Source organism: Electrona antarctica (genome assembly GCF_951216825.1).
Source record: "Electrona antarctica genome assembly, chromosome: 18".
Lineage (NCBI taxonomy): Eukaryota > Metazoa > Chordata > Actinopteri > Myctophiformes > Myctophidae > Electrona > Electrona antarctica.
Genome location: NC_136799.1, coordinates 25948509 through 25966576, shown reverse-complemented (window position 1 = coordinate 25966576; position 18068 = coordinate 25948509). Strand labels below are relative to the sequence as shown.

Sequence of the window (18068 nt, the reverse complement as noted above, 5' to 3'; positions counted from 1 at the left end):
AGCTCCAAAAGGGGGCGGGGAAATGCTGTGAGGTAGGCCAATTGGCAGAGCCTGATCAGAGCCTTTTGTGGTGTTTCTGGACAATGGTGTATGCCACCGGCAAAGCCGGGCAGTGGGCACTACACTCCCTGTGGGGGTGTGGAAAGTCGGTGCGGTGGGGCGAGGAAAACGGTTCTCGAGCGTACACACACGCACGCACGCAGACAAAGACGTGGCGAGCCAGCGCTCGAGCGCTGTTCATGCAGCCTGGAGACCGGAGAGTTGTGCTCTTCGCAAGTTCGCAATGTTCTTCGTCTATTGTAGAATTTGTAGATTGTAGAAGAGCTATGTTGGACTGGCCCCCATGAAGTGAACGGAGTTGTAGACTAGTGACTGGCTCTGAGTCTGCACAGACTAGAGCCAATGATTTCCGAGCATTGAGCGAACCTGACGCTCTGAGCGCTCTCCTTGCTTGCATCTTGGTCCGGCCTGGGTGCGCTCGTTTCGTTATCCCGCACGCCGTCGTTTCTTTTTACACGCCTCTTCATCTGCGCCGTAAAACGTTCGCTCTACACGGAGTGACGCACATCCTTTAATCACCAGCAACAGCCAAGTGGAGTGGACCGTTGTGAGCGCTTGCTATTTGCTAAAGCTAACGCTGGAGAAGGCAGTTATTGGTGTGTCGTAGGTTATACTAGCTATCCACTATTGTTCGTTAAATAGACCTGGCCTCCATTGTCTTGTTGTATCTGTCTGGGATCAGTGGGATGTATGGATGGATAGTTGACGGAATATCGTCGCTGTTTGAGCCCATTAGGGGGCAAAATACCCCCGAGTGGCCTGGGAAAGGTAACCGACAGATTCCCACGCGAGGAGTGACAACAGAGGAGGCACAGCAAGCTAGTAGACCAGCTAAACGGAATTACCAGAGGTTGGTTGATGGTCCAAAAGGTTTTTTTTGTATCACCCGTTTGCAATCGCACTACATGGCCAGTTGGCTTGAACAATGTATTGTGTGACACAATACATTGTTCAAGCCAACGTCCATGGTTCAAGTACAGCATGTAGTACGTGTATCGTGTAAGCAAACGTTCAATGAAGATTCATGCTAGCGTGACGACTTTGCTGTATCCAATGCTTGACTTCAGTTATTGTACTTTTCCATTTCAGCATTTATGTGGCTGATCATGTCTGCCAGAGTCAGACCGAGCAAATGGAGGTGAAGAGAAGGAGGCGAGGTTTGTAAACTAACCTGGTTTATTGTGACTATTCTCACACTGAACTGAACTGTTTCGACAAAAGTGAGCACTACTCATTTTTTATAACTCTAGTTGTCAACTTGATTGGTTGCTGTGTTTCAGATGTAGTCATCAGCTTTGTGAAGAAGACTGTGACAGGGGTAGCTGGTCTGCTTGGACTGAGAAAACCACCAAGCAAGTGCAAGAAGTGCAGACCCTTTGAACAGACCCAAGTTCGTGTTCCATGTTTCATTCGCCTAGAACACAATACCAAATGCTGTCACAGATTTATTGCTCATTACATTGGTACCATTTCCGTCTACTTGGTCTTTGTCTCAGAGGTGTCACTCGCTCTGTCGGTAGGCAGACTTGGTCATTTCAAATAAGTTTTCAAATGTTATCTTTTATTAATGCGAGAACACTGGCTTGATTGGTTTCTATTATAGCACGCTAACTTTCCAGGATGATATTCGGTAGGCGTTTTTTTAACTGTCCACATACAGCCCTCATCTGAGACACAAGACCATACCATATTATGACCATTAAGACCAATTATATGTAGATGTTGAAAATGCGTCATGTGGTCATAACATCAGATAGAGAATTAATTTTCCCTTAAGGGATCAATAAAGTGTATTGTTGCGTTCACATGGGTAGACGCAAAGACGAATGGGAGTATAATTTGGAGCAGCTACATGCATCATGTCGTTAGCTTCCATAGTTCCATTGACAATTAATGGTAGACTGCATCTTTTACATCTGCCCATGTGAACGCACCTTAACACCGCTCTCAAAGGGCACCTACGGATGGCTGCAATTCGAAACTGGCCCCCGTAAAATCTGAATCCCCCCCCCACCGCCCCCCCTTTTCCCCCTCACTGTATGTTTCTTTTCCCTTTTTACCTCCATTATGATGAATTCCTGTACTGTTCTTTGTCTATATAGAAGTGTCTATTTGTACGTCTCTAAATGTTTTGATGAATTGAACATGGTGGACCCTGTTGTAAACAAGTGTAATGCTTAATTGGGTCGTCCACTCACAGTTAACAGCCTTTGTATTGAGTTTGTGCTTGAAATGTACTTCTGTAATTCTGCAAACTGTTAATACAATTTTCAATCAATCAAAACAGCACAGAACATGTAAGAGAACCATAAGAAAGGCGACAGCCACTATCACACAACTGTAACAGTTTAAACAGTGCAGTTCACCAAATGGTGTATATGCCTACATCCATTATATTCTCCAAAATGAATTGTCTCTTGCCATCTGTCTTTAGATCCAGACTGTTCGACTGATGGGCATAGATGAACTACAAACTTCATGGATGAGCAGTTCTGAATGGAGAATGGGTAAGTAAATAGGATTGCAGGATGCGAATAACTTTTGTTACGATTACTTGATCAAACTACTCGTATTCCTGACTTTCACTTCCTTCTCCTTTTCCATGTCCCATGTTTTACTCTCGGCCTCTCCAGATAAGCCAGCAGGTGGACTGAATGAGAGGGAGTGGGGTGGGAAGAATCCTTTCAAGAGTTCCTCACCTCCTTCGATGAGGAAATTCAGGCAAGTGTTGCAGTTTTCTTTCTTCCTTCCATTTATGCAATGTTGTTCTAGTCAGGATTCTCACCAAAGAATGGAACAGTGGGACAGCGCTATCATTTTCAAAATCAAATTCAGGAATATTATGTCCCAAAGGCTGTTGTCTGCCTTGATTACATCATTCAGTGTTTATCATTAATTAATTAATGCAGTAAACTCTGCCACAGTTTAAAAATAAATGGAACCATGTTTTTACACTTACGTAATACAAGAGCTGATACTGTGTACATCACACCATGGCTTAAGCAACTTGCAGTTAGCCCTGCCCCCATACACCACTTGAAGTTAAACCCTCTTATTTGTTGGACTAGAAAAAAGCGCCCTTCAGGTGTGTGCAGATTTTCTCTGTGGTTATCGCAGTTGTGTTATTTAACTTATTTGTGTACATGTATTGAGCAATGAAGATGTTTTGAGTAGTGGATATGATTGATGCGAGTTGAGAATTTGGTAGTATATGCAGGATGAAGGATAATTGTTCATAGAAATGAGATGCATTTGTTTTTAGATAACATGGTTTATTATCATACTGTAACAGTAAACATGCATGCATTTGGCAGCAGTCTGTAGCATCATAGAAGAGAAATGTTTGCAGAAACCTACAGTATATATATACAAATATAGGACGGGTGTAATATGCTGCTTGAACCAAATGTTGATTCTTGGCTTTGCATGTCCGAACGTCTTGTGAGGTGTTTTTTTTCCCCCATGGTCCAATGCCTTGTACAGTGTTTGGACAGCATACAGACGTAGTACAGTGTTTGGACAGCATACAGACGTAGTAAAACGTGAAGTTGTGCCTCTGACATATTGGTTATTGTTCCATGAACATGTCCATGTTCACACGTGTGTTCACACGCACAATAGAGCAAAAGGTAGCATTGATTTGAAAGTATTGTCCTTTTGTTTGTTTTTTCTGTGGAACAGCGTGTCCGAATGTACGTCTCAACGCATGCGCTGTGTAACTGTAAAAGTAGTACAAATGCAGCTCCGGCGTGCATACATTCCACTGTTGCGCAATAACAGAGTTGCATACAAACTGTACAACAGGTATATTTATAACAGTGTGGAAAGCGGCTATCCCATTCACCAGACCTTTGAAGAAAATGTATTTGTGCAAAGTGTGGACTCTATTGGAGCAGCGGTGTGCTGTGTGAGACCCTGACTTGGCACTGCATGGGTGTCATGGCTGATTCTGGTAGAAAGATATTCTTAAGAGCAGATTGGTTGGTCCATCAGGACGTTCAAAATGTTGACATTCAAAATGAAAAAGAGTAGTTCTTTAATTAAACTCGGGTGTGTTTGGAGGAACATGAGCTATGGGAATCGAAGAGCAGATTGGTTGGTCTGTCAGGACGTTCAAAATGTTCATTCAAAACGAAAGAGTAGTTCTGTAATTAAAATCAGGTGTTTGGAGGAACATGAATGAAATCAAGATTAATTATCATTCACATGATGCAGTAAGTTTACGTTCATACTAGGAAGTATTTAAGATTGGACTTTTAGGGATGTTTCATATAAAAAAAATTCTAATATCTATATTATGACCATGGATATGCTCTAAAAGTGAAAATAAAACGTATTTTTTATTTCACTACGTCTTTAAATTCACAGTCTATACATTTCTGTCAGAAATGCCGTATTACTCTATTTATGACAGTCTAATATTTGTATGCATGCCTTACAATGTAAGGCATTAATGTAAGGCTTACATCAACTGTAAACTGTGGGTTTGCATGGTAGAACTGTCTGCAGTTAGTCCTAGTTCAAAAGTTTGAATGATCTCACTGCTTAACTTGACAGCACAGTCACGCACACACAGAATCTAATGAAGTTTACATCCCATAACCCACTAATGGCAAGTTAGTAGTCAAACAACAGTTGGGTGTATTAAAATAACTTCATGTATCAAAGGGGTATGGTTTGATACAGGTACGAAATTAAGTATTTAGCTTGTGTATCTTAGCTTGAATATTGTTGATAAAGTTGTGCAATAAACTTCCCTTAGATTATTTATTTTTTTGTAATACGCTTGGAAACGGTTATTGCCTTTCTTGAAGGCCTGCATTACTTAAATACCGGTAATTTCATCTGAAAGTCCTGGAAATGGCCTTCATTGGCCTTAAGAAAATTAAGAGAATGCATGCTATGTTATGCATGAAGCATGCTATATTATGTTAACTTTTATTTTTTATCCACATAATAAATGTGTGTCTGCTGCATACGACAATATCTAGAGAATTAATGTCACATCACTCCAATATGTGCATTATGCTTGTGATTCCAGTGGGGTGGGGCTACCTACAGGAATCCCTGAAAGAGGCAAGGACAGAAGAAGTTCCCTACAGCTGCTGCCTTCTAGGCCTGCTCTGGGAGTCGGAATGGGAACTAGTGCCACCAACCCAGACTTAACGTGTCCAGGCTTTGGAAACAACCGCAGCTATAAACCCAGTCTTACAGTAGAAGAGGTATGTGGACTGTCAGTTTGCTTTAACATAAAATTAATAGATTTACTGAGTGTGAACTAATGAGGCTCTTTGTTTACATTTGTCTGCAATCAAATACTGTCATTCAGCGAGCATCACCCAATATTCTCACTGACCATGCTTCAACTATCAATGTCTGTCTGAATAATGACAGTGTTTGGCATTTATGCCTCCTCCAGGCTTTAAAGCAGAGCGGCAGAGAGCATTACAGGCGCTTGTTGGAGATGGTGACGGAGAAAAACGACAAAAACCAGCCGCTACCTTTCAACCGAACCAAACCACAAGAGTGAGTATGGACTTGTTGGTGTCATTACTGAAATCTTAGACATTGGCATAATCAGATTACCTTAGACGTTGGTGTAATACGATTACAGATGGTGGTGTAATCAGATTACTTACTTACTATAAGCTAGACGATGCTAACAAGTATTCCCCATTTGATTCTGAATGTTTTTCTCCTATCAGTGCATCACTGTCACAGTGCGAGCACAGAGCTGCTGGGATGGGAAGATCCTGTGAGTCTGTACCCAGAAAGGCTGGACCCATCAAAGGTAGAGACCCACTCATAGGTTGTTGGCTGAGTCCTATGTAGATTTAGAATTTAAAACAAAAGAAAGACATGTTTTGACTCTTTGAAGATGCAGAGTAATGTCTTAACGTTCCCTGGCTAACATGTTTCCTCTTCCCATTATTTTGCAGCTGCTCCAAATGTTTTCACATGGAGAGATCCTTCTGCTACTAAGCAGACCAGAGAAAGGTTGGTTGTTTTTTGTGTCCTTTTTCTACAATACATGTGGGAAGCAAATGTCCACACAAGCCTATTAGAATTTGACAATTTGATTGGTCCTCAAAGACTTTGCATCCAGCATAAACCCAGCATAACATTACAAAGTACTTAGAAAAGACTATTGTTGAACATTGCGCACAAACTGCAGAACTGAACAGTCAAATGGGTTGACATGGGCAATGAAAGGCAACTGGTGTGCCCACTTCGCAGCAATTCGTTGCACTTCCACATCCAGCGTGAAGCACACATGCGCCAACACACAATCACGTTTATGAATGTGTTTCATATTCTGTTTTGATAAAATGTGTTTCCAGGAGAGGTGACATGTGTTTCAGCAAGACAAAATCTGAAGGGTTGGAGGACACCCAAAATGCCCGATGTGTAACGGTAATAAACATAATCACCCCTTCTCTCAATTCAAAATTTCAGTGTATCAGTTCAATGTTGGTTTGGCAGACTTCACCAGACTGTACAACAAGTAATGTCCAACATACATGTTAATATATATATATATATATATATATATATATATATATATATATATATATAGTAAAGTAATAAAAGGTAAATAAAAGTTATAATGCAGTCTAAGGTACTACTTGTATCAGTAAGTCATGCAGTAATAATAGGTGTCGTATACCACTGCATTCCCACTGTTTTCATGTATTATACTGGCACTTTCTCTCTCATTTGCAAGAATCAATTTTTGTATATATCTTCTGCAGAAACAGTCAGCCGAGGTGGACCTCTGTACAGAAGTAGCCACTCGCCTCAAGCTAGTGGACAGAGTGCATCCCTCTCTAACACATACTGACACTCACTCTACACACACAACCCATACACGTCGCAGTGACGAGGATGTACCTAGAATGACGAAGGTGAGAATTACAAAGCACTTTCAAATTATTATGTTAAACAGAAACGCACACATCCAACTTTATAATAATGGATTGCATTTTTATAGCGATGTTCTATGCACAGAGTGCTTACTCAAAGTGCTTTACAATGGTCCATTCATTCATACGTACAACCTTCTTATGGGTGTAGCGGTTTGAATGGTACCTTTTTTAGTTTGTTTGCTGGGGTGCTAGTCAGGGCGGGACCTGACAATAATAAAGTATTGCATAAGAAATTCAAACCCTGCAGAGGGTCCATGTACCCTCACATGAACCTGTACACCCGAAAACCATAAATCATTTGTCAATAAACCAACCCTTAAATGCAGATAGGCAATCACAATTCACAACAATAATAAATGGACACAACACAGTATTTCAAGTTCAGTTTTCTTATATTGAAAAAAGTAGAGCAAGGGATGCAGTTCAGATTCAGTTCAGTTCAAATAGTAAGTCAAAAGAAAATCACTTGAACAAAATAATCCAAAAACCGGGTTTTACTTTTCACCCAAATAAAAGAAAATCAGAAAAACTGAAAACTTCCCTTCAAGGTACAAGGTACAAAAAAAAGTTAATCTCCAAAATAAACAAGGCTCCAAAATAATCCAAGCAAAATATACTCTTCTTTATTGAGTGGCTCTTTCCAAAACAGCGTTTACAACCGACCTGTCAACTCCACTGACGCCGGTCCGGGTTTTATGGTCCTCCGGCCATTCACCGTCAGCAGTAACAAACACTGGGAAGACAGCAGCACTGGTGTATTATGATGCGTTGTGGTGTTAGCTCGTCTCTTGTTGCGCTCGTTGGAATAGACCTCTGCAGGAATACAGCCGACGACGCAACTAAACAGACGCGCAACACAGTTCTATACTGCTTCAGCCGTGAGTCCCACTTCCTACTCTCCCCACTCACTGCGCCTCCATTCATAAAAACGTAACGAAGCTCCGTGCTTCACTTGCCGTGAGTGCACGAGCGTTTGTCAGTGGTCAAGACAACGGAGGTGTGTGTGAATGGGCGTGCATGTGAAGTTGAGTGACGGGTTCAAGGTTGCTGTTAGAAATAACTGTGGCTCCAAACGGATCGCCACATGGGAGTCTTTGCTGTGGTTCACTCAATGTAGTTAGAAACTCTGCTGGTGTAATTGAGTCCAGAACACTGTCTTCAGCCAGGTCTTGGTGAAGCACAGTACAGAACTTCTGTTCATAAGGATGTCCAGCTCATCTTGCTTGTAAACCAGGGAGTGGACATTAGAAAGTAAATTTCATTGCAGTGAGGAGTGATGATTCTGTCTTCTATGCGTCTACATTCTTTTTGGTTATGTATTCATTGTGCTTGTCTGTGTGTACAGGAAATGGCAATAGAGGTGAGTCGCGCTCTGTCACAAAGTGATCCGAACCTCGTCCTAAGTTCTGCCTTCAAACTACGCATCACACAGAGAGACCTGGCCACACTACAGGAGGGCAGCTGGCTGAACGATGAGGTAGGCGTATGCTACAGCTGTGCGGTATTTGAAACGGGAAGCGATTTAACTTTTAATTTATAGTTCATTTCCAATGAGACCTGCGTTTTCTTTCTCTGTACACGCGGAGAAGTCGAGGGGCAACTTCGCAAGCGGATTTACGTGAGCGCGGTGCGCGACTCACCAGACCTGGATTCGGTTTAGCTTTTTTTACACTTGCGTTGTCGCGCCCCTCTTGAGCAGACCTGTCGTTGATCCAGTCAACAACGTGTGCATTCATCGCTTCCCGTTTGAAAGGACCTTATAACTTCTGCATATAATTTCCATTTAAGTCGTTTTAATGTGTTAATGTGTTGCAAACACAAAAGAACCAAGGAAATAATGGGAGTCAGGCAGCACCCCACACTGTAATCTGTAATGATGAAGCTATCACCAGACGGGTCCACAAAATTATGCCAGAACCCACCTATGTCCTCCAGCTTGATTACCAGCTTCTCTCAGGCATATGCTCCAGAGAGTCCCCCAGTGCATCCGTGCCTGCTCAAATCACAGTATGGGTAATGGGATGAGAGAGTCGCACATGAGAAAAAAAAAGAGGGAGAGAAAGAGACGTGAAATGGACATCTAATCAACTTCTAGTAGGTTAATTCACCATGCACGCACAACAAAGAAAAAAAAACTGACATATAGATATAAATACTCACCGGCAAATCTAAAAAGGTGAATTTGAGCGGTCCTGTGGAGAAAACTCCCCTCAAGGCTTTCTGGCAGAAAAACCTTTGTCGGTTTGTCTTGCACGACAAGCATCATCAAATTAAACTACATTCCTGGAGTTGGGAGAGGAACTTTGGAATAAAACATCAAATGATGACTACTCAACGGCAGATTTTATTTTGCAGTTAAATCTACTTAGAAGTCAGCACACAGTTTCTCTTCTTACTGGCAGTCGCTGCAGAACAAAAACATGTTGTCCTTTCCGTTCTTGCCATCTCGTTATCCTTCATTACCACAACCAAGGGTCCACACTTGTTTCTTATACAGTATATAGCTTGTGGATCTACTATTATTAATATATAAAAGACTAACGTGTATATAAACTGGTTACTGTATTATATTGTGTAACTGCACCACATGATCTGGTATAACAGCAGATGGAATGTCCTTTAATGACAGTCTTGTCTTGCATTTAAAGTATTTTTTTTCCTTTTTCTTTATTATTTTTCTTTTTAATCTTGTTTTACTCTTGTTCATTATTCTTTACTTCCTTCCCCCTGTAGGTGATGAACTTCTACCTGTCCCTTGTCATGCAGCGGTCCTGTGGTCAAGCAGGGGGACTGAAGATCTACTCTTTCAGCACCTTCTTTTTTCCCAAGCTGCGAGGTGGTGGAGGGGGTCAGACTGGGGGACACGCGTCTGTGAAGCGCTGGACGAAGGCTGTAGACCTATTTGTCCATGACATCATACTGGTTCCCTTACATCTGGGCGTCCATTGGGCTATGGCTGTGAGTCACCTTAGCTTAAACATATTTTTACTTCGTTGACCAGGTTCCCCCACGGCTCTGTACTTGGTTCCCTCCCTTTTCCCCCTGAGCTGGTACACCAAATGTACCAGCTCAGTGGCCTTCGATGTGCACAGTACAGTACATCATTTTATTTGAGGATTTAAACAGCAGCAGGTATCGTTTCTGTTCCAGGGGTATCGTGAGATTTGGCTGCCAGACAGGAAATGGTGGACAGTCTCGCAATACTTGGCACGTTCAGAAACATACTTTTTGCTCTTTAGATACCTCTATAAAATTACAGTGTACACATCGAAAAGCAACACGGCAGACAATAATGTGTTACATGTCTTCTGTTATTTGCCAGAAGCGATTGCTTTACAAAAGATCTGTCATTCAGAAATAGTATTTGTTCATGAGCTGGTCACTGAGCTCTCATTGACTCCAGTGCATTCTGCCGAACTTCCGGGTGTAGTTTGGCTCCCATGGTGCGACAAATCTGCCGCCTGGAATTGCGTGATAGCGAAAATGACGTTGGTGACTTTACCTCCATTTAATCTACCTTGCCTGAGACTGGGAGGTCGGGGGTACGATCCCTGGCCGGGTCATACCAAAGACTCTGAAAAATGGGACCCAGTGCCTCCCAAAAAAGATATGCCTCACTTGCTGCTGCAGTTCATTGGAGCCACGTGTCTCCCAATGAAGGCAGGAAGTCAAGCGGAAGTGCAGTGCTGGAGGCTTTTTTTTTTAACAAATCTTTATAACAGTCAGCTAGGGTTAGTGTGGTTATTATTGTTCTTAAATGCAGTGGTTTGCTTTGCATTCTTTGCTGCAATACCCCTTTACTGCTTTTACATTATACTAAAGTAATTTGGCTAGTGGCTCAGAGGTATTGTGGCCTCGTTCTATGTATTTAAAGCACCGTGGATAATGGCGCTATATAAAGGCACCATTTACCATTTTTCAAATGCACCATTTACTATTTGTTACTATAAATGATTTAGTCTCTGTCGTCCCCCATGCAGGTGATAGATTTCAGATCCCGCTCAGTGAGGTCATACGACTCGATGGGCCAAAGGCATGATGACATCTGCAGCATTTTACTGTGAGTCTTCGCTCTGCTCCAGTCTTTTCTTGCATATTGTCCCCGGCCATATTTTGTCACTAGGAATATTCTACATCTTACAATAAATGCACCACGTCTCTGTACGCATGTGTCTGTAATCCACGTAACTTGAGAACTGTTCACCCAACCGACTTCAAATTTGACAGTGTTCCACACCACCACAGGGAGTGCAGTGCCTGGCCTTGAGTCGGTCGGATACATGGTTGTCCAGAAGTTACCAGAACCACCACAAAAGGCTCTGGTCAGGCTCTGCCAGTGGACCTAATGAGCCCAAGAATTACCAGCCAATGCCTCAGCCAATTGATTGCCATGGCAACCTCACACCTGCCATTTGATTATTAACACTCTTATTGCCCTAGAGGGGCCCAACGCCCAGGACGGATGTTAATTAAAAGACGGAACATTACTCATTTCATAACAGAGCGCACCAGTCTACAGGCTGGGAGCGTCTATTGGGCAACATTCGAGGTGCCGACTCTGCCGAGTTGTTTATATGGTAAGCGGAAGGCTATAAGTTTAGGAATAAGGTAGGTTTTGGCACCGTTTAGGTGTCAAAACCTACCATGTTACCGTCATGTTTAGGGTTTTGGGGGGGGGCGAGTGTTTTGGGGCGAGTGTTTTGGCATTTGTTTACATATCATAATTTGAAACTATCCCATTTTATGTCTTCTGTGTGTCAGACTCTACTTGAGGGAGGAACACAGAGCTAAGCAGGGCAGAGACCTGGACAGCTCCAAATGGACTGTTGGTGGCTTGAGGGCCAATGTAAGTATGACATAAATTCATGAATATTATTTGGATGAAATGTGTGTTGTCCAGTGACGTTTAATGTGATGGCATGTGTATGTCTAGGAGATCCCCCAGCAAAAGAACGGCAGTGACTGTGGAGTTTTTGCCTGTAAATATGCAGACTACATATCCAGAGAAAAGCCCCTTACTTTCAAACAGGTAAGCTGTGCAGATCACATGAAATATAGTAATGAAGTAAAGTAATACATCTGTTTTAATGCACTCAAATATGAACATGTGTGTCTCTCTCCTTAGTGCCACATGTCTCTGTTCAGGAGGTTAATGATGTGGGAGATTCTCAACCAGACGCTGCTATAGAGCTACACAACAACCGAACAATAAACCCTTCAGCAACATGGACATTCCCAGTCTGTGCAACAGCGCGTATACAGTAAATGCAACTGGTCTGGTGTACAGTAAATGCATGATGAGGACTTGATACCCGACCCCACTCGCTTCTTTCTGGGATCTGAAATTACACTATTTTTGGCCCCTATAGGGCACATAAATATCTCTGAGTTGTAATTGGAGAGAATATTAATATGTGTCTTATATAGGCTTTGGCACTACTGACTTGACTTTATTTTTCTTCTTTGGATTTGTTTCTGTTTTTGCTGCCTCAAGTGCCTTGAGTAGAATGGGATTCTTAGGCCTAGCACAAGTATGAAAAGAATGTTATCTTCGCTGCGAAATTGCTTAGTGGTGTACGAATCAAGGTTTTGGAGCTCCTGACTGGGATTGTTTTTTACAGGATCCCATGTTCAACAGATCTTTATATAATTGGTCCTATGATCAATGATATGTGTAAACCGACAACTATTCCACAATCTCCAAATACTATATAGAGCAGCTGCTGAGCAGCAAGCTCTATAGGCTTCCATTTTCGGACAGATTTGCGAGACTGTAAAGAAAACTAAAGTGGGGAGGTGCCACATCCGCTTTATCTTCAGATAATTTTCAGAGCTTGCCTGTTCCAGATTGTATTAAGGAAGCATTTGAAAATTGTGGGAGGCAACAGGTTGGCCTGCGAGACTAGAGGCTGAATATTGTGAAGTATTGTGGGCTTATGGATTGCCCATTTTTGACAAACATTTGGTGTAGAGGACCAATAACAGCCAACCCTGGTCAAGTTTACTAGAATAGTGTTTAGTGATGAAATGTTTGCTCATGCCGCTGCCAAAGAGTTGTACTTTATTTAACCAACTGATTTGACATGAAGCTCGAGCTTTGAAGCTGTGAATGGAATATGAGCTATGATCTCAGAATTGCTGTGGCAGACGGAAGAATAATCTGGATGGTTGGCCTTTTCTTTATAGACATTTGTTTTTTGTATGATATTTTGTTTTTGATATTTATGTGACTTAATTTGAATGAGTTGTGTATGTGATGGTTTGCTTGTCATGTGTGGTGCAACAGTAGTAACCCCCCGCCCATAGATATGCTTCGAGATCTAAATTATTTCAGTGAGCATATATACCATGCTTCTGCTTCATCTTTGTACCATGTAACAAACTACTGTATACACCCGCATGTTTTGATTCATGCTAAATAAATTATAATAATTTTTTGTAATACATTTTTGGTATGTTGGTATCTTGTTACTTTGTCACAAATCAAGGTCCATCTTTCCTTTAAAATTGCTTGTTCTAGGGATTTGAGAACGTCTCGATATATCTGGCTGAACACACGTTACCTCGCACATGTCTGCAGGACATTTACTAGAGCAGGGCAAAAAGGATTATGATGGACAAACATTTGTTTTTAGTTTTATTTTACTATATAAACATCCTAGCAACGGAACAGTTTGATGGTTCAAAATGGGCAACGCCTCAGCCAAGGGCTCGAGGCTTGGAAAGCTTTTTCCCAGCAGCTGTCGGCATTAAATGAGTTAAATTACTGATTCTGTGTACAATATGCTCTACTCCTTCAATTGAGGCACTGCTGCTATTGTTTAGATATGCAAATTACATGCACATAGTTATTTTTGTCCTTTTACTGCTGCTAATTTATAAGCTATTGTACTTGTGTAAGTTAGTGACAAATGCAACCATGGAGTGGATTTTTGTTTCCCAACAGTCCTACCATCGACTCAATCAGGGCTTTGTCTATCATCAAAACGCCTGTCTCTGAGGCTAATCATCTTGTGACGGCATTGTTCTGAACATGCCAATGTATTTTCTCTCATAGTTTGAGGGTAGCCTACTTCAATTGTAGGCTACATCTTAACATGAAAAATAGGTGTTAAGCGCAAGGGTGTAGTGCTACTTTTAGAACTGTTTGCCTTTTCAGTTCAGTGAGGTAAGTTAGAGCTATTCTTAGTTTGATGTGCCATTTTTTGTTTTATAATGAATCCACATATTTTTGTGTTATTAGTAGAAGTTGTGAACCAGTTTTTGTAAATAAACACCATTGAAGAGAAGATCGAAGTCTCTTACTGCATTATTTATTGACTGCCTTAAAATCTCTTGTATATCAAATACTAGTCCTACACACTTACACCTAGAAACCCCATTCAAACCTATTTAGGTACATCTTACGGTGGACATGTTTGCCTGAAAAGGAATCTTTGAAATGTTTCATAGTTTTAGAAATATAGTGCTTTTAAATTTGAGAAATTCAGAATGGGGGTCAATGGCAGATTTTGGCAAGTAAAGATTTGAGTGGGGTTTGAACCCACAATCTCCAGGTCATGCAGCCAGTATGCTAAGTCACTGATCTACTTGCTACCTGCCACAACACAGTCTGCTGTTCCCTTTGAGTACAACATTGATACAAAAATAAAATACAAAAAATAAAATAACAGGAGATTTGTCTATTGTTTCTTTTGCTGTTGTTTATCTCTAGACGTTCAAATGTTTATGAACCACAATGGAAACAAGTCTCTGGCTCTTCTGTCATTATCTATTCGGCCTTTTAAGAGCAACATGCACAGTGGCTCACTGGGTACAGAGCCTGCCTGGGAATCAGGAGGCTGCAGGTTCAAGTCCTGCCTCTGACATAGTGTCCCAAAATCATGAAAATATGACAAACCATGGACTATAGTATGTCGTTTTTTCATGATTTTCATCTTCTTTTCAAATAGTCCAAAATCACGAAAAACGACATGCTATAGTATGCCGTCCAAAAACAAATTATAACTTTGGCATGCTACTAGTCCTACATACTTACACCTAGAATCCCCATTCAAACCTATTTAGGTTCATCTTACGGTGGACATGTTTGCCTGAAAAGGAATCTTTGAAATGTTTCATAGTTTTAGAAATATAGTGCTTTAAATGTGAGAAATTTATAATGGCAGATAGTGGCACGTCAAAATCACTTTCACCTAGAAACTCCATTCACACGTTTTATAATTCAGCTTACTGTGGAGACACATGCTGGAACTTTTTACTTTGAAATGTTTTGTAGTTTCTGAGTTATTTAAGTTAAACGCCCAATGCATTCCCAATGGCAATAGCACAAACTTTGGCATGCTACTAGTCCTAAATACTTACACCTAGAAACCCCATTCAAACCTATTTAGGTTCATCTTACGGTGGACATGTTTGCCTGAAAAGGAATCTTTGAAATGTTTCATCGTTTTAGAAATATAGTGCTTTCAAATTTGAGACATTTACAATGGGGCTCAATGGCAGATATTGGCACGTCAAAAAAGCACTTTCACCTAGAAACTCCATTCACACTTTTTATAATTCAGCTTTCTGTGGAGACACATGCTGGAACTTTTTACTTTGAAATGTTTTGTAGTTTCTGAGTTATTTAAGTTAAACGCCCAATGCATTCCCAATGGCAATAGCACAAACTTTGGCATGCTACTAGTCCTACATACTTACACCTAGAATCCCCATTCAAACCTATTTAGGTTCATCTTACGGTGGACATGTTTGCCTGAAAAGGAATCTTTGAAATGTCTCATCGTTTTAGAAATATAGTGCTTTCAAATTTGAGACATTTACAATGGGGCTCAATGGCAGATATTGGCACGTCAAAAAGGCACTTTCACCTAGAAACTCCATTCACACTTTTTATAATTCAGCTTTCTGTGGAGACACATGCTGGAACTTTTTACTTTGAAATGTTTTGTAGTTTCTGAGTTATTTAAGTTAAACGCCCAATGCATTCCCAATGGCAATAGCACAAACTTTGGCATGCTACTAGTCCTACATACTTACACCTAGAAACCCCATTCAAAACTATTTAGGTTCATCTTACGGTGGACATGTTTGCCTGAAAAGGAATCTTTGAAATGTTTCATCGTTTTAGAAATATAGTGCTTTCAAATTTGAGACATTTACAATGGGGCTCAATGGCAGATATTGGCACGTCAAAAAAGCACTTTCACCTAGAAACTCCATTCACACTTTTTATAATTCAGCTTTCTGTGGAGACACATGCTGGAACTTTTTACTTTGAAATGTTTTGTAGTTTCTGAGTTATTTAAGTTAAACGCCCAATGCATTCCCAATGGCAATAGCACAAACTTTGGCATGCTACTAGTCCTACATACTTACACCTAGAATCCCCATTCAAACCTATTTAGGTTCATCTTATGGTGGACATGTTTGCCTGAAAAGGAATCTTTGAAATGTTTCATAGTTTTAGAAATATAGTGCTTTAAATGTGAGAAATTTATAATGGCAGATAGTGGCACGTCAAAATCACTTTCACCTAGAAACTCCATTCACACGTTTTATAATTCAGCTTACTGTGGAGACACATGCTGGAACTTTTTACTTTGAAATGTTTTGTAGTTTCTGAGTTATTTAAGTTAAACGCCATTCCCAATGGCAATAGCACAAACTTTGGCATGCTACTAGTCCTAAATACTTACACCTAGAAACCCCATTCAAACCTATTTAGGTTCATCTTACGGTGGACATGTTTGCCTGAAAAGGAATCTTTGAAATGTTTCATCGTTTTAGAAATATAGTGCTTTCAAATTTGAGACATTTACAATGGGGCTCAATGGCAGATATTGGCACGTCAAAAAAGCACTTTCACCTAGAAACTCCATTCACACGTTTTATAATTCAGCTTACTGTGGAGACACATGCTGGAACTTTTTACTTTGAAATGTTTTGTAGTTTCTGAGTTGTTTAAGTTAAACGCCCAATGCATTCCCAATGGCAATAGCACAAACTTTGGCATGCTACTAGTCTCAAATACTTACACCTAGAAACCCCATTCAAACCTATTTAGGTTCATCTTACGGTGGACATGTTTGCCTGAAAAGGAATCTTTGAAATGTCTCATCGTTTTAGAAATATAGTGCTTTCAAATTTGAGACATTTACAATGGGGCTCAATGGCAGATATTGGCACGTCAAAAAAGCACTTTCACCTAGAAACTCCATTCACACTTTTTATAATTCAGCTTTCTGTGGAGACACATGCTGGAACTTTTTACTTTGAAATGTTTTGTAGTTTCTGAGTTATTTAAGTTAAACGCCCAATGCATTCCCAATGGCAATAGCACAAACTTTGGCATGCTACTAGTCCTACATACTTACACCTAGAAACCCCATTCAAACCTATTTAGGTTCATCTTACGGTGGACATGTTTGCCTGAAAAGGAATCTTTAAAATGTTTCATCGTTTTAGAAATATAGTGCTTTCAAATTTGAGACATTTACAATGGGGCTCAATGGCAGATATTGGCACGTCAAAAAAGCACTTTCACCTAGAAACTCCATTCACACTTTTTATAATTCAGCTTTCTGTGGAGACACATGCTGGAACTTTTTACTTTGAAATGTTTTGTAGTTTCTGAGTTATTTAAGTTAAACGCCCAATGCATTCCCAATGGCAATAGCACAAACTTTGGCATGCTACTAGTCCTACATACTTACACCTAGAATCCCCATTCAAACCTATTTAGGTTCATCTTACGGTGGACATGTTTGCCTGAAAAGGAATCTTTGAAATGTTTCATAGTTTTAGAAATATAGTGCTTTAAATGTGAGAAATTTATAATGGCAGATAGTGGCACGTCAAAATCACTTTCACCTAGAAACTCCATTCACACGTTTTATAATTCAGCTTACTGTGGAGACACATGCTGGAACTTTTTACTTTGAAATGTTTTGTAGTTTCTGAGTTATTTAAGTTAAACGCCCAATGCATTCCCAATGGCAATAGCACAAACTTTGGCATGCTACTAGTCCTACATACTTACACCTAGAAACCCCATTCAAACCTATTTAGGTTCATCTT

At 40.6% G+C, this 18068-nt stretch overlaps 1 protein-coding gene across 1 annotated transcript; it reads left to right on the top strand.

Moving 5' to 3' along the window:
- The first annotated feature begins 301 nt into the window (after positions 1 to 301).
- Positions 302 to 13430, top strand: senp2 (SUMO specific peptidase 2). The gene is made up of 17 exons (XM_079528541.1): positions 302 to 910; positions 1150 to 1217; positions 1341 to 1450; positions 2495 to 2567; positions 2694 to 2781; positions 5102 to 5282; positions 5480 to 5586; positions 5766 to 5851; positions 6000 to 6057; positions 6402 to 6474; positions 6813 to 6965; positions 8332 to 8463; positions 9720 to 9944; positions 10967 to 11046; positions 11748 to 11832; positions 11920 to 12015; positions 12112 to 13430. Exons 1-17 carry the CDS (start codon positions 747 to 749, stop codon positions 12172 to 12174), a joined length of 1842 nt encoding a protein of 613 aa, XP_079384667.1. The 5' UTR covers positions 302 to 746; the 3' UTR covers positions 12175 to 13430.
- The last annotated feature ends 4638 nt before the right edge of the window (positions 13431 to 18068 follow it).

Bases quoted from the DNA above. Each gene is read 5' to 3' on its own strand.
- senp2 (XM_079528541.1), top strand. From the start codon at position 747: ATGTATGGATGGATAGTTGACGGAATATCGTCGCTGTTTGAGCCCATT. The intron at 1,451-2,494 runs GTTCGTGTTCCA...ATCTGTCTTTAG, and splicing joins GACCCTTTGAACAGACCCAA to ATCCAGACTGTTCGACTGAT. The intron at 5,587-5,765 runs GTGAGTATGGAC...TTCTCCTATCAG, and splicing joins AACCGAACCAAACCACAAGA to TGCATCACTGTCACAGTGCG.